The sequence below is a fragment of the Theropithecus gelada genome, chromosome 1 (assembly GCF_003255815.1).
Source record: "Theropithecus gelada isolate Dixy chromosome 1, Tgel_1.0, whole genome shotgun sequence".
In the NCBI taxonomy this organism is placed as follows: domain Eukaryota; kingdom Metazoa; phylum Chordata; class Mammalia; order Primates; family Cercopithecidae; genus Theropithecus; species Theropithecus gelada.
Genome location: NC_037668.1, coordinates 114,001,713 through 114,026,521, shown reverse-complemented (window position 1 = coordinate 114,026,521; position 24,809 = coordinate 114,001,713). Strand labels below are relative to the sequence as shown.

The 24,809-nt window shown below is 35.4% G+C and overlaps 1 protein-coding gene across 1 annotated transcript in view; it reads left to right on the top strand.

The window, feature by feature from the left end:
* The window catches only part of COL24A1 (collagen type XXIV alpha 1 chain), a 392,112-nt gene that overhangs the window by 21,007 nt on the left and 346,296 nt on the right, over nucleotides 1–24,809 (top strand). Inside the window, exons 3-5 of the mRNA XM_025390892.1 lie at nucleotides 5,052–6,421; nucleotides 15,918–15,971; nucleotides 18,613–18,666. Coding sequence (XP_025246677.1) covers nucleotides 5,052–6,421; nucleotides 15,918–15,971; nucleotides 18,613–18,666 — 1,478 coding nt within the window. The remainder of the gene's footprint in view (nucleotides 1–5,051; nucleotides 6,422–15,917; nucleotides 15,972–18,612; nucleotides 18,667–24,809) is intronic.

Here is a 24,809-nt window from a genome sequence, read left to right as displayed (position 1 = left end):
AAACATTTATCAAGAATGGTCAATATGGAGCCATATTCTAATAACATTACTGCATTTCAAAGATAAAGAACAACTCTTTCAAGAATGTTGGTAAAAATACGGAGTCACTTATAAGGAGAAAAATATTTAGCTGACTTCAGATTTAGAAGGACCACCTGAGAACCATGGAACTACAGCTGCAATATATTCAAGGAAATAAAGTATCATGAAATAATTTTATATCCCACGAAATGTAAGGTACAAGTCTACAAAAAATCAATTCTGAAAAGGAACAACACTCGGGAAATGTTCCCATAAACCCTTCTTGAGGAAACTAATAGAGGATAAACTTCAGCCAAAGAGAAGTGATTGGAGAAGCTACTACAAAAGTCCAGCTCTATTTGTCAAAAGAAAATGTGGGAAAAGGAAAAATATAAATGCCATACAAACTAATAATGTAGGAATGGTACAATTACAGAAAAATAGTAGGAGAAGAGAGTAAACATGTGGAGAGTAGGTTAATTTTGCTGATTGCCGTATCTGAAGAAGCTAGGCATTAAATATTATACGGTTGGCAAATTAGATGAAAGAAATATAAGGATATTTAACAATGAAAAGATAAACACTAAGAAAGATACTCCTATTGACTAATATTAGAGGGTATGGGAAAGGGTTAAAGGGAGGAAAATAAAACATTGTTCAAAGGAAAGAAGTAATAGATATGTCTAATGAAAGGACTAGGGGTATCATATACATTTGAAATTTTAAAGGAAAGCCTTAGAATAAAAATACAAACCCTTCTAAATCTCAAAAGACATATACAAAGCAAAGCAAAGGAAACAAACTACATAGTGAAAGACTTCAAAAAATTAAAGTGGTAAAATACAAAATAATACAACAGATTAAACAAACCATCATATTAGCAAATGTAGATAGATTTAGTTTATATATTCAAAGAAAAAATTCAGATTGGATAAAAAAACAAATACAAACCCTTTTTCTTTACCTAAAGCACAGCGTTTCAAAGTAGATGAAAACAAAAACAAAGGCAAAGGTGTATCAGACAAATGTAAACAAAAAGAAAGTCTATTGAGGGAAGCTTAGTCTTACCACCAGTTAAGGTAACGCCAAAAAAAAAAAAAAAAAAAAAAAAACCCAATAAATTAGACATAGAAGTTCTTTTTGTAATTCTGAAAGGTGCAGTACTCAATAAATATGTGAACTGTATGATTATCTGTGCATAAAAACCATGACATCAATATTCATAAAGCAAAGACCACAAGAGAGAAAAGACCAAATAGACACACTACTGGTAAGAGACTTTACCTCTCAGTTGGTGGCAGATTAATTGTATAAAAATAAACAAGAATATAGAGGATATAAATTACATAAACAATGATGTACAACTGGTATGTATTAAATTTTCTGCCTTGAAACACCTTTCCAAGTGCTTATGAAATGTTATTGAAAATTGATCACTCATGAGGCTAATTGAGTTTTAAAAAAGAAAGTGCTGATTAGACACCATTCTCTGATCATAATGCTATTAAGTTAGATTTTAATAACAAAAATAAGAAAACAAAAAGACCTTTCCAACTGAAAATATAAAACTTTTTTCTTAAACCATTTGGGTCAAAGAGAAAATACAAATAAAAATACTTTCCAGAAAACAACAAAAATGCAAATGCTACATATCGAAATCTAGGAGATGCAGCTAAAGCAGCACTCAGGAAAATGTATAGCTTAAATGCCTTCATTATCAAGGAAGAAAAGAAAAATAAAGAACTAATTACTCATCTTCAGAAATTAGAAAAAGAGTAAAATTAAACAAAATAAAATGGGAAGAGATAATAAAGATAAATGCTAAAGTTAATGATATAGAAAACAAACAAAAAAAAGTAGATAAACAAATCTGAAGGCTGTATAGATTTGAAATGACCAATAATGACACCGACTTAAGAATAAATAGAGCAAAATATTCAAAATTGGAAAAATGAGACAGAGGGCCACAGGCATAGGAAAACAAAAATAATTGTAAGAGATTATTAATTATGTGAAGATTTCTGGGTAATACATATGAAAGCCTAGAGGAAATTTATTATTTCACAGAAAAAATGTAAATTTCTAAAATCGTCTCAAGATGCAGTTGAAAATTAGAATAAATCAATTAACATAGAAGAGATTAGGAAAGTGGATGAAGCGCTATCAGTGAAAGAGCCAACATTATCAATTTGGTTTAGAGGTGAGTTTTTGTAACTTTTTGGGGAAAAATGTAATTTCAAAGGTTACTGAAATTGTTTTAGGCTATAGAAAATAATGAAATTTCAGTATTATTGTCTGATAAAGATAAGACAATAAGTGAAAAACACTGACCAGTCAACTCATAAATATTGATGCAGTGATTCTACATAAAATTATTAGTCAATAATCCAGCGAGGTATCAAGAGAATACCGTAAAACTAATAAGATTTTATTTTAGGGATGCAATCATGGTTCAATAACAGGAAATTTATTCAGTAATATGTGTTCAAACACATTTGATTTTTATAAAACAATTATTTGTCATGAAAGCTCCACTAAAAATAGAATTGGAGGAAACATACATATAAAGAAACATGGAAAACACATATATGCTTTTTAAAGTTTTCAAATAATACTCTTCCCGATAATATTTCTGTATAATAGGATCAGAAATTTGAAGCACTAGATGGCAGGGGTTCTTGATAAATGCAAGGGGAGATGTTTCTGGGGCAGCATGCAGCCCTTGATATAACACATGTATGATTGTTTTTTATATATGTAGTTTATCTGGTATCTCAGAATTATAGCTTTCTGATACTTTATGATCATATATACTTTAAATTTAAGCATTGTGATTTCCACAGAAGCAGTGTTCCTTCCATAGTTTACTTCTCAGATTGAGCTAGGCATACCCTTAGAGTTAGGTAACCCTGGGTGAGGATATCCAATGTCACAGACTAACATAGCTAGTTTCAGCACTGTAAATTTTCACTGAAGATTGGGGATGAGTACAATTAGCTGATTTAGCTCCTAAGTAATGTATATTGTATATTGAAACAACCAGACATATTATGGATTAAAGTTTAAATTTTGCATGAATTATGATGATAAAACATAAGAAGTCAAAGGTTTTTTTTGGTGATTATATGGGGACTCTTTGAAATATTTCCCTAAATTCTTGGAGGTGCATATAATTCTACACTGGTGTTAGGAATATTTTGGTGGAAAAGTTTGAGATACTCTGTCTTACAATATCATAGATATAAATGTTTTTATCCTTTAAAACTGTCATGAAATTACAACTATTTTATTGATAAAATGATGGTTGTTCTAACCTTAAAACACTTGAGTGTTTTGCGAAGATCTCTGTTAGAAAACATTTAAATTGCATCGCTAGATTACACAGGAATGGCATTCAGTAATTTCATTGTTGTACACAGTTGTGAGATATGGGAACTGAGATTCTCCCTTATCTTTTGTTATTTGTAATAAGCATGCATTATCAAATATCTACTAATTTCCTACAAAAGGAAAAAGTAAGGTGATGCCAAATGTTCCTGGCTAATCTTCAAAAACTTTTATTTTTTTTACTTATCACAATTCTCTAACATTTCTGATTGGAGATGATTATATTTATGCAAAGATACAGATGGGAAATTTATAACCCAAAGAATAATAAAGATCATACAGCTGACTCTGCCATTCTGTATTTTAAAGACAGAATTTGTCATTCTTTATAAGTGATATTTAAATTTATATCACTCCAGAGGTGAATATGAGCCCTGGTCAGATTGCTGTGGGGCAAATTTATTCATTCAGAAATTACAGGACTATTTGCAAGGCAGGTGCTGAAGAGATCTAATAATGAATCAGACAGATCCAGTTTTCCAGAAGCTTTTAATTGGGTAAAGGAGACAAACAATATACTATTGGTAATATTACAATGAATAATAAATCAGATGAATCCATAATTATATCAAATCTGTATTATGTAAAATGCATATTCAATAATAGATATTGAAAGAGTCTAAAAGTTGGATAAAAGTTACTCTGGAGGACTGGAAAAAAGTGGAAGAAAGAGAAGCTTGGAAGGAACAGAAAAAGCAGAGTGATTGCCAATAAAATGAATTTAAATTCTTTTATCCAGGAATTATCAAAGGACTTTGGTAACCAGAGTACTTTAAGTGTAGTACACACTTAAGATAGTAGGCATTGGGCAAAGCTTCCATGCAACTTGTAAATTCCCAGAAGGTTAGAAGGAAAAACAGCCTGAAAAATTATACTTTAAGGGATCTTGTGAATCTAATTTATAAAATGCTTTCCAAATCACAATTATCTTTGGAAGTATGACTCCAGTTTCACTTTAACATAGATGTCATTAAATTTTAAGTTCTAAATTAAAGAACCAAATGGCATCTGGGAATCTTTGAACATGTATATTCATTGAAGTAACAAATAAGAATCCTAGTCAAATGGAAACCAAGAGAGCTAAACTAATTAAATTTTGGAGGCCAGGTGTGGTGGTTCACACCTGTAATCCCAGTGCTGTGGGAGGATTGCTTTAGCCTAGGCGTTCAAGACTATCCTGCGCAATAGAGCAAAACTCTGTCTCTATGAAAAATACAAAAATTAGCCAGGTATGATGGCATGCCCTTGTAGTACCAGCTACTTGGGAGGCTGAGGTGGGAGGATCCCTTGAGCCCCAGAGTTCAAGGCTGCAGTGAGCTATAATCATGCTGCTGCACTCCAGCCTGAGTAACAGATGGAAACCCTGCCTCCAAAATAATAAATAAACTAATAATAAATAAGTTTTGGGTTTAGAGATTGGTGTGTGTGTAGGGGGAGGAGCATGTACTTTATTCAAATTATTGAGTATAATGTCTTATTCTCCTCCTCCCTATTTCTCATTACCCGTAATTAGTTATTGATAGAACATGGTTATTTTAGAAATTACTGTTGCTACAACGAAGATTTCCTCATATTCAAACATTTATATGAACACATGAATGCATAAAAGTAAGATTCTTTCTCTCTCTTTTTCAAATTTCCAGGCATAGATATTCTTCATCAACTAGGCCTTGGAGGCAAAGATGTAAGACACTCATCATCAGCGACTGCTGTACCAGCATCATCTACACCATTACCTCAGGGGGTCCATTTAACAGAATCAGGCGTCATTTTAAAAAATGATGCTTATATTGAGACACCTTTCATGAAAATTTTACCAGTCAACTTAGGGCGGCCGTTTACAATATTAACTGGGTTACAGTCACATCGGGTGAACAATGCATTTCTCTTCAGCATTAGAAATAAAAATAGACTGCAATTAGGAGTGCAATTACTACCTAAAAAATTAGTAGTACACATTAGAGGAAAGCAGGCTGTAGTTTTCAACTACAGTGTTCATGATGAGCAATGGCATTTATTTGCCATTACTATTAGAAACCAAAGTGTCTCAATGTTTGTTGAGTGTGGAAAGAAATATTTTAGCACAGAGACTATTTCAGAAGTTCAGACCTTTGATTCTAATAGTGTGTTTACTTTAGGAAGTATGAATAATAATTCTGTCCATTTTGAAGGAATAGTATGTCAGTTAGATATTATTCCTTCTGCAGAAGCATCTGCAGACTACTGCAGATATGTGAAACAGCAGTGTCGCCAAGCAGACAAATACCAACCTGAAACAAACCTTCCTCATACAACTCTCATACCAACTAAGATACTGGAACACTCTCCCCCGCCCAAACGATTTGCTGAAAAAGTACTGTCAGAGGATACATTTACTGAAGGCAGAAGTATTCCAAATATCATAAATAATGATTCTGAAACGGTGTATGAAAGACGAGAACAGCAGATATCAAGATCTCAGTTATCTTCTCTTCAGTCAGGAAATGTCTCTGCTGTGGATCTCCCAAACCATGGGATTCAGGCCAAAGAAATGATCACTGAGGAAGATACTCAGACAAATTTAAGCCTGTCAGTGACCCCTCATCGCATCAGTGAGGCAGGAATGAATACCAAAGAGAAATTTAGTTCTCTTCTAAACATATCTGACAATATCACACAACATGATGATAGAGTAACTGGTCTGTCACTGTTTAAGAAGATGCCATCTATTCTTCCACAAATAACACAAGATACAATTACTAATCTCAAGAAGGCTATCACAGCAAATCTACATACTAATGAACTCATGGAAATGCAACCGATTTTAAACACAAGCTTGTACAGAGTGTCAAATGAACCGTCTGTGGATAATCACCTTGATCTAAGGAAAGAAGGTGAATTTTATCCTGATGCTACTTATCCCATCGAAAATAGCTATGAAACTGAGCTTTATGATTATTATTATTATGAGGATCTAAATACAATGCTCGAAATGGAGTATCTGAGAGGGCCAAAAGGAGACACTGGACCTCCCGTAAGTTTTTTTTGTTTTGTTTTGTTTTGTTTAGTATCTCTTAATACGCTAACTTACATTTTAAACTCTCTTTAAAGTACATTTTAAAGAGAGTTCTCTGGACCAAACAATACATAACAGATAAAATCTGTCACAGAAATGCATTCTGGCACGGTAAGTGAATTTATGGTTGCTGTAACACATCTGCCAGAATGTAACCCTGGCTCAAATATTGTGCTTTTGTTCTTCAACTGGTAGGCTAAAAGGTTACTTCATTCTGGTTAAGTAGTGGGCAAACTATTTGTTTTTCTTGTTCAGTTGAAATTCAATCAGTAATTCAACTGCTAAGTATAGATAATATATTTATATTTTGAAAACCGTAGGAGAATGCATAGTCATGTTAAGAGAAGGATATAAAAATATGGTAGATTAAAGAAAAATACATTAAAATACGCCTATTAAATATTATCACAGCAAAATAGCATCAAATAGATTAAAATAGGGTGTAAAACTTACTTTATATAGAGATTATTGTGTAATGAATCATTGACTGTCCTTATGATATGGTCAATTTATATTTATGGGTTAATTAAAGCTCCCCTTGCCTAACACAAGGAGAACCAGTTATCAGTCAATTCAATGTGGGGAGGGGAAAAAATAAAAATAAAAAAATAAACCAAGGCACTTGTTTAATATCATATAAACGAAACTGTGAGATAATAGACTGAATTTTTCAGCCCTGAATTTCTTTTGTTGTATAGGTGGGAATTAGAGATCAACATTTAAAAATTTCTAAAATCATTTAAAAACCACTCAAAGCCATTTAAAATCACAGTGTTGGAAATATTGTTTTTACACTTCATATTTGTATAATTTACCTTTATGTCTTTGGAAGTTGTTTTTTTGGTCAAAATTTCAAGTGGACTAAAATATATCTTAAAGTATTTATTTAATGAAAATAAAATTTGAGTCTTTGGCTTAGCTCTAGAAACCATAGAATGGGAGAAGGTGAAGTCACTCTTTTAGCTTGTGTTTCCTTCATGGTTATTCCTAAAAGTGATTTGATAGGTATTGAGCCACTCTTGCTAGAGTAAATGTTTGAGGTTTAAAAATAAAATATGAAGAATATACTATTATAGAGAAATAAACTCTTCAACTATAGCAATTATCAACATATTGGTCATAAAATTGAATCACTGGACATGTCATATTAAGCAAATAGTTATGGAAGTAATTTACTTTCTTCAGAAAAAGTCAGTCTGATCAGATGAGCGTCAATCTCTTCTGTAAATTCAAAAATAGTCATTCAATATTGGCAGGTGAAACAGTAATATTCAGCAGATATTTACTTAGTCTCTGCTATATGCCAGGCAGGAACACAAAGTATGTATAACCCAGTAATTGCTCAGAAAAAGCTTGTATTTCACAATGAAGATATTTATAACTATTAAATATATATTGTGATAAAGTAGGATAAATGTTGTAGAGAGATGCAAAGTAAGTGTATGGGCTAGAGATGTTCAAAGGTTAAAAAAAGTAGTATTTTTTTGATGGAGTCTCTCTGAAAAGTCGCTTAAAGCTGAGCTGTTCAGAATAAGATCTTGTGGACAAAGTTAGTTATGACCTAAGCTCTAAGAATGGGTAAGATTTTGATAGGTGAGAGGAGTAGGTGAGTTTTTTTTATAACAGCATAATAGCTATCATTTACTGAGTACCTTGTGAAAGATGCTCTACCAGTCTCTTTACATATATTATCTTAAAAGAACTTTGTAAAGTTAGTAGTGTTATCCTCATTTTTCAGGTGAAGAAACTGAAGCCCAAAGAGTTAATTTACTTGCCCACAATGACATTGTTGGTAAACGATAGAGCCAGGATTTGAATCCATGTTTTCTTCCTCTAAAGCAGACAAATAAAGATCCAAGCTTGATGGTGTCAGGTTGTGAACATTCTTAACTGTCAAATGATCATTCTAACTTTATCTTGTTCTCAAAGGGGAATTTTGTAGGTTTCTAAGCAGAGATATTAATCGGAAAGTCGGTCTGGTAACAGTGCCAAGGATAGGAAGTTTCTGTTACCATCTTGGTGTTAAAGGCCTAGAACATTATCTAGGTTGGCAGCAGTGAAAATGCAAAGGAAAAGTCGGATTCAAGAGATTTTGGAGGAAGATTTGGTAGAATTAGGAAATTAATGGGACCTAGGGAGCAAGCAAAAAGGAAAAGAATAAAAGATGGCTATCAGATTTTAAGCCTGCAGGTTGAGAGCATGGTGATATCATTATTAAAAACTGTAATTAAGAGGGAAAGTCAATTTTAGGAGAGAAAAATGAAACATTTAAAGAACTGTTGGTAATTCAGCTGTTAGAAGAGTTGAAGAAGCTGAAGTAAAGAAGAGATGTCGAGGCTGGGGATATAGATTTGGGAGTATTCCTATTGATATTATAGTTGAAACTCTAGAGTTGGATAGATTTTCAAAGAGAGGAATGTGGCATAGGGTCACCAGTCAAATCAGGGGGATGTTTGCTTTTTGGTTATAGAAAGAAAAAGCAAAAATGTGATGAGAAGTCAGAGAGACAGGAGAAAAGAATAGTAATATCAAAATATAAAAGAGGCAATATCAAAAAGCCAAAGAAGAGACTTTTGAGAAGGAATTGATCAGCACGGCCAAAAGAGAGAAGTCAAAGAGAATGAGGACTGAGAAAAAGGGGTAATCTGTTAAATATTTTGGTGAAAAAGTCATTGTAGAACTTTGAGAATCCTAACTTCAGCACAATGTAGAAGACTAAAGGTAGATTTTAGAGAGCTAATGAGAGACTGAATGGTGATAAAATAATGAACTTGTAGGAATTGTTTTACTGCTTCTTGAAGTAGATGTGACTCAAAAGCCTGAAGCCAGCCTGGTTTTTCCTACTTTTAGGTGACAATTTTTTCCTGCCTATATACCATGCAGCTTGTATCTTTGAAGTTCTTTAAACTTATTAGGTTCTGAATCAGGTTTTTGGGGGAATACTCTTTTGATCAGAAGATTATTTTTTGTTATAGAAAGACCTCCCCTTTTAATAACCAAATATTGCTTGGTTCCATTTTTCTAAATTCTTCAGGGATACAAGCTTGTGTATGTCAAATGTCATTTGTGATGATGAATGGTATTTATTATCTTCTCTACAACTGTGTCATCATGATTGCTCTTTTCCATTTCCTTTTGTGTGAACTCATTTATTCTATATATTCCTATCCCTTCATTGATTTTTAAATTCTATTTAATTAGTTTTTATTGCTCTGACATGGCTTTCATCAAAGAGTTTCTTTTTTTCTCTTTCATTTTTTTTTTAAATCTTTCACATTTTTAAAAATCTTTCACAACTCTTCTTTGAGCTTTATTTTTGAAGATTAATGTCATGTTGACATTCTTTGAATATGTAGTGAACTATATAACTGAACTCTTTATCTGCTATATGAAGTAATTCCTCTTCTGGTAAATAATTTTCTTTTTTTTTCACATTAACAATTATTCTCTTCATTATGTGCTAATAAAAAGGTTGCTGTTAGTGAATTAATGTTAAAACAATATTCATGTTAAAAGAATGGTACTAAGTAGAATTATTTTTTATTGTACTTTAAGTTCTATGGTACATGTGCACAATGTGCAGGTTTGTTACATATGTATACATGTGCCATGTTGGTTTGCTGCACCCATTAACTCATCATTTACATTATGTATTTCTCCTAACGCTATCCCCCCCCCTCTACCGCCACCACATAACAGTCCCTGGTGTGTGATGTTCCCCACCCTATGTCCAAGTGTTCTCATTCTTCAATTCCCACCTATGAGTGAGAACATGTGGTGTTTGGTTTTCTGTCCTTGTGATAGTTTGCTCAGAATGATGGTTTCCAGCTTCATCCATGTCCCTACAAAGGACATGAACTCATCCTTTTTTATGGCTGTATAGTATTCCATGGTGTGTATGTGCCACATTTTCTTAATCCAGTCTATCATAGATGGACATTTGGGTTGGTTCCAAGTCTTTGCTATTGTGAATAGTGCCACAATAAACATGCGTGTGCATGTGTCTTTATAGTAGCATGATTTATAATCCTTTGGGTATATACCCAGTAATGGGATGACCAGGTCAAATGGGATTTCTAGTTCTAGATCCTTGAGGAATCGCCACAGTGTCTTCCACAATGGTTGAACTAGTTTACAGTCCCACCAACAGTGTAAGGGCATTCCTATTTCTCCACATCTTCTCCAGTATCTGTTGTTTCCTGACTTTTTAGTGATCACCATTCTAACTGGTGTGAGATGGTATCTCATTGTGGTTTTGATCTGCATTTCTCTGATGACCAGTGATGATGAGTATTTTTTCATGTGTCTGTTTTTTCAGATGTCATTTATTCAAATGTCTTCTTTTCGGAAGTGTCTGTTCATCTCCTTTGCCTACTTTTTGATGGGGTTGTTTGATTTTTCTTGTAAATTTGTTTAAGTTCTTTGTAGAATCTGGATATTAGCCCTTTGTCAGATGGGTAGATTGCAAAAATTTTCTTCCATTCTGTAGGTCGCCTGTTCACTCTGATGGTAGTTTCTTTTGCTGTGCAGAGGCTCTTTAGTTTAATTAGATCCCATTTGTCTATTTTGGCTCTTGTTGCTGTTGCTTTTGGTGTTTAAGTCATGAAGTCATAGGCCCATGCCTATGTCCTGAATGGTATTGCCTAGGTTTTCTTCTAGGGTTTTTATGGTTTTAGGTCTAGCATTTAAGTCTTTAATCCATCTTGAATTAATTTTTGTATAAGATGTAAGGAAGCGATCCAGTTTCAGCTTTCTACATATGGCTAGCCAGTTTTCCCTGCACCATTTATTAAGTAGGGAATCCTTTCCCCATTTCTTGTTCTTGTCAGGTTTGTCAAAGATCAGATGGTTGTAGATGTGTGGTGTTATTTCTGAGGCCTCTGTTCTGTTCCATTGGTCTATATATCTGTTTTGGTACCACTACCATGCTGTTTTGGTTACTGTAGCCTTGCAGTTTGAAGTCAGGTAGCGTGAGGCCTCCAGCTTTGTTCTTTAAATTTATTTTCCTGTCCTTTCACTTTTCCCTTCCTCCCAGCATCTATTTATAAATCCTCTACTGATTGCTCTCTGGTTATTATTCATTTTTAAAATAAAGGCAACTCTATCTGGGTGACTTGTTTCAGAATGGTATAGGGAGAGGCATAGGAAAGTAAGGTGGAATGGTACACAGACTCAAATTTAGATTGCTGCCTGAAACACCATCTTACCATATTTGTTGTATCTTCTACCCAGAGGCATGTGTCCTCTCATGTTCACACACAATTTGTTGTGAAGCCTTTTGTATCACAGGTTCTCTCAGAAGTGATAGGGTGATTTGTGTTCTTCTTGTCTTTTGTCCCCTCTCACCAGAGAGGGTTCTGGTTGTGGATCATAAAAATGGTATTTTCTTCTTCAGCTCCACCTTTTCTACTCTTGGCTCTTTGAAGTTGGGTTTTTACTGGGTCATGAATCATGTTTCCTGTGGCCCATTCCCTTAAGCCTTATCATAATCAAAAAATTGTTGAAGTGGATTTTGAAGACGAATATGTATCCAAGGTTTGAGGTCTGAGGAGGTTTTTGGTTTTGGTTATCTCTCAACACCTTCGCTCCAAAGTTCCTCAGTATTGGGCAGATGATCTTCACATTTTGTGGTTTGTGGTTATGATCCTTTCCTTGTTTCAGAGGAGATGATGTTTTCTTCTTTTGGTGCTTCTTCTTGTTTATAGCTGATTTTGAGGGAGGGAGAGTAGTCTGAAAAATCTTCTCACTCTGATATCTTTTACCAAAATTCTCTAGTGATCATTTACAAACATGAATCAGATAACATTATTTATCAGCTTAAATCCTTCAGTGGAAGAAGGTTATAGCACTTAAACTCAAACTCTGTATCCTGACCTGTGCAGGTATGTGATATGGCCCCTGCTTACCTCTACAACTGCCTCTTGCCCCACTTTTCCCCTTACTCTATTAGTTTTTCTTTTAATTCCTCAAAATGATTGTGTCTTTTATTTGTTTTGTTTTACTCATGCCCTCATTCATTTATTCCTATCTTCTGGAATTTTATTTTCTTCTCTTTTCTAGCTCCTATTAATCTTTTAGGTCTAACTAAATACTTCTTCAGAAAAGCCTTCTCTGACATCACAATAAAAATTAGGTCCACTATGTTAACCTCTTTCTTGATTGCCTTTTCTTTTCCTCCATATCACTAAGTAAAATTTGTAATTGCATGTTTATATGTTAATGTATGTGTTTTTTTCTAGACTGAAAACTCCAGGAGGGCTTGATGCTTTATAATATTTATTGAGTGAGTGAATGAATAAATTCAAAAAGGAATGTAAGATGCAGGATTTCCAATGTTAACTGACCAGGGGTTATTATATTTTAGAAGTATTGATCTATCAAATAGATTTACCTTAATGTATATATTACCCTCGTAATAATGATATCTAACATTTACTCAGTGATTGCTGTGCCTTATGCATACCTTAAAAAATTAATTAGGCCAGGCACAGTGGCTCACACCTGTAATCCCAACACTTTGGGAGGCCGAGGTGGGGGGATCACGAGGTCAGGAGTTTGAGACCAGCCTGACCAACATGGTGAAACCCTGTCTCTACTAAAAATACAAAAAATTAGCTGGGCGTGGTGGCACGCACCTGTAATCCCAGCTACTCAGGAGGCTGAGGCAGGAGAATTGCTTGAACCCAACAAGGGGAGATTGCAGTAAGCCGACAGAGTGAGACTCCGTCTCAAAAAAAAAAAAAAAAAAAAAAAAAAAAAAAAAAAAAAAAAAGGTCAATTAGGCTACAGTTTACTGGTTAACTACTATCACTGCCAGGCACAGCGACAGGTATTTTATATACAACAGCTTTAATACTCACAATAACCCTGAAAGGTAAATTTCTATCATCAATATTTTAAAGATGAGGAAACTAAGGCTTAGAAAGGGTAACTGACTAATCCAAGGTTATTCAGGAAGTAAATGATTGAGGCATGATTTGAATCTACATTGTATGATTGCAAAACCATTGCTCTTTAAATCGAATTGTACTTTCTCTTAATAACAAATAATCTGAACGTTAAAGTGCCTTTCTTAGTACTTAACCTTATTTATAGAAAGTTTTATTCTCCTCAAAAATGTCATGCTATAAAAATTATCTTTCTTTTCTGGTATCTAGAAAATGCCTATTAATAATATGTTATCAAAGATTTTGAAACCGCAAAATTATGAAGACGTGAGAATTGATTTTAATTTAGTGCTTATTAAACAATTCAAATATTTAAATCATGACATAAAATATACCTTCTTTTCCCCCCAGTGTCTAATGTTAATTGCATCTTAGTTAGTTCAGGCTTCTATAACAAAATTCCATAAACTAGGAGGCTTATACACCATAGAAATTTATTTCTCACAGTTCTGGAAGCTGGGAAGTTGAAGATCAAGGTGCTGGCAGATTTGGTAGTTGGTCAGGGCCTGATTTCTGGTTTATAGACAGCACCTTCGTGCTGTGTCCTTACATGGTGAAAGAGGAAAATGAACTAACTCCTTTATGCCTCTTTTATAGGACACTAATCCCTGACCCATCACCTCCCAAAGTCCCCATCTCCTACTACCATCACTTTGTTTAGGATTTCAACACATGAATTTTGGGGAGACACAAATGCAAGCCATAGCAAACTGCCTTTCTGATGTGAATGGAATAGTGTTTTCTTTTGTCACAAATAGTGAGACAGGGCACTAAACCAAACTAGACATTTTTAAAGAAAACTTTCCATTTTCTTTTTCATTATAGTTGCAATTTCTCCTACTGGCTCTTATATTTTGGGAAATTAAATTCAAATCAATAGCTGCTAACTTTTTGATTATAACAACAGGATCAGAATTAACTTGAAAAGAAAGTCAATTTTTCTTGACAATGAGTGAAGATCAAGATTTGATGGAAGCTAGTGGTATGATAATGGCTGCTAAAATATTTGAACAGCTGAGGAAGGAGAATGCCCTCAGTTAGGGGCTGAATAGAAATAGCATTTCTCTCTTAGTATTAGGAAATACATGAAAAGTTTTATAAATTTAGGGGGTAAGAGAAGAAAAAATACAACTAAAGGAAAAACATGGACAGTCTGAAATATATAATGAATATCAGAAAACTGCAAATGACTCTAATAAAAGAGAAAGTTTCAAGGAGTAGTTAATATCAAAAAAAGTGAGATGAGAAATATGTAAAATAACTGTTTTTTTTTTCAACATAATTTACTCATTTCCCTCTGCCTTTTTGAATTGGAATGATCCTTTCCCATCAATCCATTTTCCCTCTCCTCCTTTGAAACTCAGTGTACATTTTAGGTGTACCTGGCCATGCTGCCGTTTAAACTGTATGAAATTATGAAATTGTAGGTTAAAAAACTGTCATGTATTGGCAAGTACATATGATTTAACCTGGATTCATCTCTTTATTTTATGTGCAATCAGCATAGATATATAAACATTTTACAATGAAGAAAAATAAAGCACATTAGGTCACAGTCCTTGTTACTAGTGAGGCTAGTATTTTAACCCTGATGTGTCGAATTTGGCAGTGTGTACTATTTTTACTGCAATAATGAATGAATATTTGTTGAATGGAGTATGTGTATGCTCTATAGACACCAAGAACAATGCCATATCTCAGAGTGCTCAGTAACAATTGAATGAATGAACAGATGAATGAATGAATATGTGTTCAACCATATCACAAATGAGCATTTATTCTTCCACAGTTGATTGTTAAAGTAAGTAAAGAAGACAACATAAAACATTATATGGAGAAGTAAAGAAGTAGTGTCCTATTTTTTATTTGATATATTTAAAAATTAACATTTAAATAACTCAGAACACTTTAACAATTGATCAGTTTTTGCTTTCTTAGTTTGTTTTATAAATCATTTAACTCTATTAGTGACTTCCTGGTGTGCTGCAATTGGTATAAGTCAGATTTATTAATGGATATACAAGAAGAATTTCATTATAACAGTTTAACACGTTACACAGATCCTCGGTATAAATCTTTTAAAAGAACATAAAATGGCCAGTGCTTTCATTTTTCAAAGCAAATCTTCAATTGTGTTTGAAAAAACCTTGTAGTTGCTGGTCTCCAAACCCTAAATTGAATTCCTCCTTCCGCAGTGAAAGTAAATTTAGGTAAAAAATTACCCACAAAACTACTAGTTGTGGTCCCTTTAAAAACCAGATACCGTGGCTGTAACCATAAGTCATAGACTTCCTGCTGCCATTTCTGACCCGATTAAAGAGGACACTTGAGTTTCAACTCACCCCTGCCGATTAGGGTAAGGGGGTTCATGTTACTTAAAACTCATCATCAGCTGGGAACTGGGAACTGAGAAAGAGTTGTCTTTGGGTGGAAATCTTATTAAGACCTGTAAGAAAAAAAAAATGCATCTACTATCATGCCTAATGTCTTGGCATTTGTTTTCCAAGGGTCCACCTGGTCCAGCAGGTATCCCAGGTCCGTCAGGGAAGAGAGGTCCACGGGTAAGTAGATGGGCTACATTTCCTGGTGGCAGTGAGAATTTTTAATTTTCTAATATGTTTTTTCTAGTATTGTACAGTATGTACTTCCTTTGGAAACCTGCCTGGATCTTCAAACTTAGTCCTACCTTAGCCAATTCAAGAGAAGTTTAAGAACACATGTAGCCTAGTTTATTTTGAGTGTAAACACACAGCCAAAGCATCCTCCGTGAACGTGTCCAACAAAGATGATCAAATTTGTAAATTAGTGGTTGTTCTGGTACTACTTGTAACATTATTCTTACTTATAAAGTGACCACAGTAGTCTAAGGTGAGGTTCATTTGTTTGGGGAAATGAAGAGGAGTGGGCTGCCTTAAAACAGTACATTCCTGGATTACATAGTGGAAAATTCTGAAGCTATTGACTAGAAAATAACTGCCCTGAGGGAAAAAGCTGCATTAAAGATCAGCAGTAGTTTTTCACATTACACAGGCCCAACAAAAGACTTATTGCTGTGTTAAAATTAGTTTCTTTCAAACCTAAAAAAAGTGTGGATATTTTACTACAAAACACCTTTGTTCAATAAGTGAGAAAAAGAATTTATGACAAATGCAAATACCTTTTATATAATCCACTTTGTTTTTATTCTGATTTTTATTTAACATACGAAGACTATAAACAAAAAATTACTCTAAAATATTACTTTAAGTTGTCCATAGTCACATCAAACTCTTGTCCATTTGAGGCCTAAGATGAATTCTCACTGGGCTCTAGCTGTTTTGCATTAAAACAAATTCTCTGTAGTTGATGACCTATCACATTTCTCATGTAGCCCTTCCTAAATCTTGCTCATTCTCCTCTAGCCCATGAACCATTCCCATCCTCCTACCTCTCTGTGAGAATTTGGATCCTACTTTTCTGAGAAACTGGGCCCATTTTCATACTAATTCTATTCCCTATCCACTGCTAAGGTTGTTCTCTCAACAGCATGAACTTCAGGTTCAGAATCTCCATCTGTTCTCATAATACAGCAGTTTCCTTCCATAATTTACTTATCTTCCATTTATTTGTCCAATTCTCATTCCCTTAAGGAAGAAAGAGTGTTTTTCTCAAGGCAAATTATTTTACTTGTGTTCCTAATTTCACCTTATCTAACTTAAAATTTGCAGCTTCACATGTTTTCTCTCTGTAAATTTTATATTTGGCAACAACCAACTAGTTAACCCTCTTTTATAAATCCCAAACTTTCATTGATATTAATTTTTCCTAAAGCTGTTGTTTTGGCTCACTGTTTACTGAGCTTTGTGAAATAATAATTTATATCCATTGTCCTTACTTTTAAATCAGCAACTTATTCATTAATCCCCATAAATGTTTTACATATACTTTATTAAAATGTACTTTTTGAAGGCTACCAATAACATAAGTCATAACATCTAACCATTTATTTATTTATTTATTTTTGTGAGACAGGGTCTCACTCTGTCACCCAGGCTGGAGCGCAGTGATGGGTATCATAGCTCACTGCAGCCTTGATCTCCAGGGCTCAAGCCATCTTCTCACCTCAGATTTCTGAGTAGCTGGGACTACAGGTGCGGGCCACTATGCCTGGCAAACATTTTTGATTTTTGGTAGTGATGAAGTCTTGTTGTGTTGCCCTGGCTGGTCTCTCCTGAGCTCAAGTAATGCTCCCACCTTGGCCTCTCAAAGTGCTAGAATTACAGATGTGAGCCACCACACCCAGCCAAAATTTAATCTTTTTTCTTTAGTTTTCATCCTGCTAGTCATATTTTCAATATTTGCATTGCTGACATCTCTGCCTTTCTGAAGCATTCTGCTCTATTAATTCAGAATTGAAGAGACAAATAATTATTAACTATATGTTATGTGTTAAGAGGGAGGTATGACTGAAGAGCACAGAAGTAGGGTGCAAAATTGAAGTAGGTATAGGGAGCCTGGAGACATGGAAGCCTTTCTTGGAGAGGGTGACCTGTTCCTCTACTTACTGGTTGTATGAGCTGATTTTTAAATGGGAGTAAAAATAATAACCTTGCAGGATTGTTATAAGGATTAGTAATGAGAGGCACAAAACATTAACAGTTCGTAGCATATAGTAGGTACTCAGAAATGGAATCAAGTTTTGAATTCAGATTATATAATTTATCAGTGATGCAAAATCAAATTGCTAAATATTAATCGAGTGTAGCCATTCAATGTGTTAAGTACTACACTAGTAATATTTTTAAGAGTCTCTTTTCAAAGAATTTATAATCCTGGGGCTAAATAGAACATGTCATAAGGTAGTTAGAACAGCAATGAAGTATTTAAGCAACAGATTAGAACAGTATAAGAAATGTCCCGAGGCAATATACAATTACTTTGCAAATGAATTTTACATGAAGAAATTTCTATAGAAGTTAGTAGGAAAAAGATATTGCTTCATGTTCTTGTGACTAGGATTTAAAAATGAGTTGACATCTGAAGAATAATTTGGGTAGGTATAGGGGATAAACTAAAGGAAATAGGTCTTTAAGGCATATGTAATAACATAAACAAAAACTCAAATGTAGAAAGGGATAACACATGTTGACAGGAAAGTAAGCAATTGTACTTTGTTCCCTTCCAATATGTTCCAAGAATGATGACTTTTTTCACTACTTGCAGGGCATACCAGGGCCACATGGAAATCCTGGGTTACCTGGATTACCTGGTCCAAAGGTAAGTGACTACTAATGAGTATCACATGATTTTCCTGACATTAAAAAGAAGATCCCTAACATTTAAGGCCAGTCTTGATACATCAAGGATCTCTATCATCTCCAGAGCATGATTCTTCAACATGATTGTCTTAGCCTGGCAGAGAGCTAGGTTCCTCTGAAAGCCCACCATACTTGGATTTATGTTCTTAGTAGTAAAATCAGGTATAGGCCTGCTTAGTATTCCAAAATCATTATTGTCAAAAATATGATGGCAATGTATGGAAACCTCTGAAATATAAGATTATGATTTGAGTAATTTACCTTACTCAAGGGTCATTTTAATTTGTAAATAAACACCAACGAAATAAACTATTATTTGCCTGCTCCACACTTCCCTAATTATTTTTACCTGAAAAAACTGAGGATGTTTAAAGAATGATCAAATGTTTATGAAAACATCTAACCTGAAAATCTATATATATGAGTGTACATAGTTATATGATAGTCATATGATAGATGATTGTGTGGTAAATAGTAGTAAGAACATAGAAAAATGTATGGAAGAATGCAGGAACACAGGTTGATTACCTTGTGAGGAAGTATGGGAATGGAGATATCACTAAATGTAAATATAAAATATTTAGTGATATCTCCATTCCCATACTTCCCCATTAAGATGAAAGATTCCCATTTCCATTATATATAATATATTAAATAAATATATATAAAATAAAATGTTCCCATTCCCTTAAAATATATAAAATAAGGTATTCCCATTCCCTATATATATATATATATATATTCTTAGTTTTTCAGGCTGCTATAACAAAATACCATAAACTGAGTAGTTTATAAGCAACAGAAATTTATTTCTCACAGTTCACACAGTTCTGGAGCCTGGGAAGTCCAAGATTAGGGCACCAGAAGATTTAGTATCTACTGAGGGCTTGCTTTCTGGTTCATAGGCAGAGCCTTCTCAATGTGTCACCACACAATGGAAGGAACTAACTACATCTCTGGGGTCTCTTTTATAAGGGCTTTAATCCCACTCATACGAGCTCCACCTATCATTACATTGGGGATTAGGTTTCAACGTATAAATTTTGAAGGGAAAAACATTCAGTCTATTGCATTAAGAAGAGGAGAAAAGAAAAAAGCGTGCATATGAGTGATGACAGAGGTTGGGGAACAGATTAGATAAGTATTAGGATCTTGGTTGCCAGTAACTTCACGAATCTTTGAGGATCTCACCCCTCTGCTTATCAGTGATCGCATTCAGAAGTAAACATGAAATCATATAGATTGGGGTTAAGAACAGAAGTTCTGGAGTCTGACAGATGTGGGTGCAAGTCTTAGCACTTTCAATTTGAATGGCTAAAAGCAAATTGCTTGCTTAGGCTCATCAAGCTTCTCTCCTTTTCTGTAAAATAGGGAGAATCATGCTACCTGGTCATAGTGCTATAGTGATGGCTAAATACATTAATGTGAGTAAAGCTCTTAACATGGTGCTATGATGCCATAAGTGGTATCATTATTATTAATAGGTAATAATAGCATATAACAAGGATAACTCAAATCTAAATTTTCTAAAATTTCTCACCTGTGTTGAAAATTGTTTTGAGTTCAATAAAAGTGCCTCAGAGAGGAAAAACCAATCTTTAAAATCAAGTCTGGATGAGTAATAGGGAAGAAGATAGATGGTTTCTAAAGAAATTAGGAATTTGTTTTTGAGTTTGTGGTTTCATAGCCCTTCGAGCTTTATTTGGGGACTTTATAATTAGTCTAGTAAGGTTAAAGTAGCTGTAAGGGCTCAGATTATATTTCTCCACAGGGCTGAAGTTATAGTGGGTTTATATTCCTGCTAATTGCCTCCTCTCCACAAGATCCAGGGAGACAGAAAAAAGGAGAGGGGAATTTCCACATGACTTTTATTCTTCTCCCCCTTCTAGGTTGGTGCTAAAGTAATTCCGAGTTTTGCACATTAAAAAGACAGAAACCACAATTACTTTTGCACCAGCCTAATACTTCAGCCAATAGCGAACAGTTAGGCACTCTTGTAATTTATCTCTCAATCTGCAGTGGCAAGTACCAGTTTACTCCCTTTAGAGAATCCTTTTTTTTTTTTTTTTTTTTTTTTTTGAGACGGAGTTTTGCTCTTATTGCCCAGGCTGGAGTGCAATGGTGCGATCTCGGCTCACTGCAACCACCGCCTCTGGGGTTCAAGCGATTCTCCTGCCACAGCCTTCTGAGCTTCTGAGTAGCTGGGGTTACAGGCGTGTGCCACCATGCCTGGCTAATTTTCTTTTTTTTAATCTTTTTTTTAGTAGAGATGGGGTTTCTCCATTTTGGTCAGGCTGGTCTCAACTTCCCGGCCTCAGGTGATCCGCCTGAGGAGTGCCAGCGTGAGCCACCGCGACCAGCCCGAGAGTCCTTTCTTAATAAGCACTGTTGCTGTTTCAGAATAGAAGCAAATAAAACAAAAAATGTTGAAAATAGAGTGAGGAGAGATAACGTAGAGATGGTGGAAAGTATTTTATTTCATTGACTTCTTAAAATGTGTATAAATATTTAGAAAAAATATTTGAGAAAATGAAGAACTTTGTATCAAAGTAAAATTATCTCTGTTCCAAGATTAAACACATTGTAATAGAGATCCCAGTTACCTTGATTTAATTATAAGAGTATATCAAATTATTTATCACATGTACCTGGAAAATATGTATCAAAATAAATTTTAAAAATATTAAAAACAGTGTTTTAAAATAGTGTTTAGTATTAATATATGTCTGTGAGATGACCTAGGAGAGAAGAAAATGTAATCTCAAGAGTCTTCTTTAATATTATATTTAGTAGGATGAACTTAATTTTGACTATAACTATTCACCAATAAGATATTTCATGAACCCGCATATTAGGGATTTAAAAACCTACATTTATTTTGCAAAAACTTAGGCCTATTGGGAATTTAGTCATATAAACCTGAACAATAGTCTTTAATTAATATTTAATTTGAGGATTTGATAACTGTGTCCAAACTAGCCAAAATTGATCATGATTTAACTGCATATATTTGTGGAAGACAGTAGATTTGTGACAGGTATTAAAAATTACCATTGTGTCACAAATGTGTCATATAAATCTTGTAGTATTTGATTTTGTGAAAACGATTTTCTTAGGTACTTAACATGCATTTTTAGAGTAATCAGAATTAATAGAACATTCAAGCTTTATACTTTATAATCCTCTCATCCAGTATCTGCCACTTACTTTATGTATGACATCTCTTTAGTTTTATCCCAATCATAAGTACTATGAGAGCAGGCTTTATTACCTTCTGGTTTGCACTGAAGAAAACACTTGAGAGCAGTAAGCACTTACCCAAGGTAACACTGTTTGTAAGTGGTAGAGGGGGAGACAAAATTGGAAATGTTTTGGTCTTTTCTTTACGCCAGGTTGTCTCTCCCAACACAATGAGGAATTCTTTTATAAAATACCACCTTAAGAAGGCAGGATAGTGGTGGGGTTAACTAACTTAAAGACTTTATGAATTTATTTAGTAATAGTAACAAAGTAGTTATATTCAAAGGTTTTAGGTTATCCTGTAGACAATGATAGTAATATAGACATTCTATGAGGAGTGAAACTGATTCCTAATCCCTGAGGATTGTATTGTTAAATTGCTAAATAATAGAAATATAAAGTGCCACACACAAATTTAGTGGATATGCAGCAATTTTTCTCAGCATCTAAAACTAATATGATTTAAAATAGAGAAAGACTACGGGGATCATTAACTGAAATCATTGGCTGAAATCAGGAGACTGATGGTAGAAATAATGTTCTTCTTAAAAAAAATAAGAAAGTAAATTCCATTTCCTGTTTGCCAGAGAGAATGGCTTTTTTCTTGTTATCAAATGCCACCTGGGTGTATAGTTTATCATATTTATCTATTAAATGAACTATATTTCTATTTATTTGCAGGGTGATGGAAATGTTCATTGCTATTAATTAAACACGGAAAATTATGCTATAGATCTTTGAACATGAGTAATGAATGCACGTAGAGTCTGTATCTTCAGCCTACCATGTGCTTACAATTCCAGTCCAGGCAATCTGTGGTCAAGATAGTTCTTTTCCAAAAAAATGCTTCTTGGAGGAAGCCTAAAACCTTCCTACAGACATTCACGTCCTGTATTAATTTAGTCAGGGCCAATAGTTCTTTCAAATTTAATCCAGTTAAATGAAAACATCTAGCCTTAATAACCCACAGTAACAATGTTTCATTAATAATATTTAATATATTAGCATATATATTAAGTATTGAACACCAAAGAGTAGTATCTTGGTGCTATGTTCTATCCCTGGTTAAGACTGTCTTTTCCTATGTCTCCATCATATTTTTATCTTAACTAGAAGTACGATTTTTCCTTCCATATGAATTAAATAAATATCTTAAGTACAGATGCTTACCCACAATAAGAATTTTTAGTGGGTCAGATTGTCATAAAAAATAGTCAGTCCAACATTATGAAAATGTAAAGAATGATATGGGAGCTGGGCAAGATGACTGACTAGACACAGCCAGGTGGAACAGCTGCCACTGAAGACTGGGATGACTGGCACGCTCCTAACAGATCTGTAGAGAAAGGGCACGGAGAGTGGACAGAGGGAAGACACAGAAGCTGGGTGGAAGAGGGAGGAAGCTGGGAATCCTGCACAGGGCTACTTCCCATCAGGACTCATTCATGGACCCCAGCTCCTGGGGAACAGGTGAGTTGAACTGGCAAAGAGCAACCTGCTTTCACCATGGGCCTCTGGAATCCCGGCAGGAGGAGACCTGTCAACTACCACAGCCACTTGATTGGCAGGGAAAGCTGCTTAGATAAATGGTAGGGGCAGCACTTTAGCAAGTGTGGAGCCCAGAGGGTTTGGTGCAGGAGCATCTGTAGTGGAGCATGGCCAGGAATGCCAGTTCCCCTAAGCTCCACTTGCTCTCATAGGAGACTTTAGCCCTAGGGGAACTGTTCCCCTGGGGGAACTTTAGCCCAGTTGTAAACTCTGCAGGGTGGTCTTCCCTATCAGATGGAGCCGGTCTGATCTGAGCTTTCCTTGATCTGCTGGCCTTTCCTAGGGCACCCAGTGCTGCACTGCAAATGGATGCAGCCAGGCTGGGGCCCTGGGGGCTGCATCATAACTCCTGCACTGTTGGACTGTGCCTGACCAGCAGAGCGGCCCTGTGGACATGCAACAGCCGACCTGTTGCTTCCCCCACTGCAGCATCCCCAGGCTCCACGGCCACTCCCCGTATTGCTTTGCCAATGCATGTGCGTGCAGGCAGATCTTGCCTTCCCTGTTCCACCGGTTTTGCATGTGAACCCTGCCATGGCACTGTTGCTGGCGTGTGTGCACTCCACCTCCCCTCCCTCTGCCATACTGCCATTGCAGTCGCATAGAGTCTTCCAGCCCCACCCCTGCCAGCACCCCAACCCTGTGCCAACACTGCCACTGGAGTGAAACTAGGCACGAAGAAGAGTGGACCCTCTCCCACCCTGAGCAGCCACCTCCACCTGTGTGAATACGCACAGAGGGCACACACAGTCCTGCACCTGCCAGTGCCTCGCCCCTGTGCTAACACCACCACCAGTCCATCAGTGTGACCCCCACCTTCCTGAGTCATGCTACCTCTGCCACTGCTGGATATACCTGCATGGAGGCTGGTCCCTCAGCACCTGCCAGCATCCTGCCACGCTGCCACTGCTGCTGGCATGTGCAAACAAGGACAGATCTTGCTGCTACCACCCTATGAAACACTTTGGCTGGCACTACCCATTGGAGTGCTGTGACCAATGGTCCAGGAACTTAGCTCCCTACATTGCAGTGGGTTCCAAACCTTGAAGAGCCAGAGAACAAAGTCAAGGTCCAATATCAGTCCCTCAGAGTTAGAGCATGTAGTCCAGGAGCTGTGAGTTGAGCCTTGGCCCCTTAAAATCATCCAGAGATGAGGCCAGTTGACTGAGCCAGCCTTATACCACAATAAAACCCTCAAGTGCTTCAAATAGGATAAAAGAAAAATAAACCATTCAAAGGACAGCAATTTCAAAGACTGAAGTAACATCAGCCCACAAAGATGAGAAAGAACCAGTACAAGAACTCTGACAACAT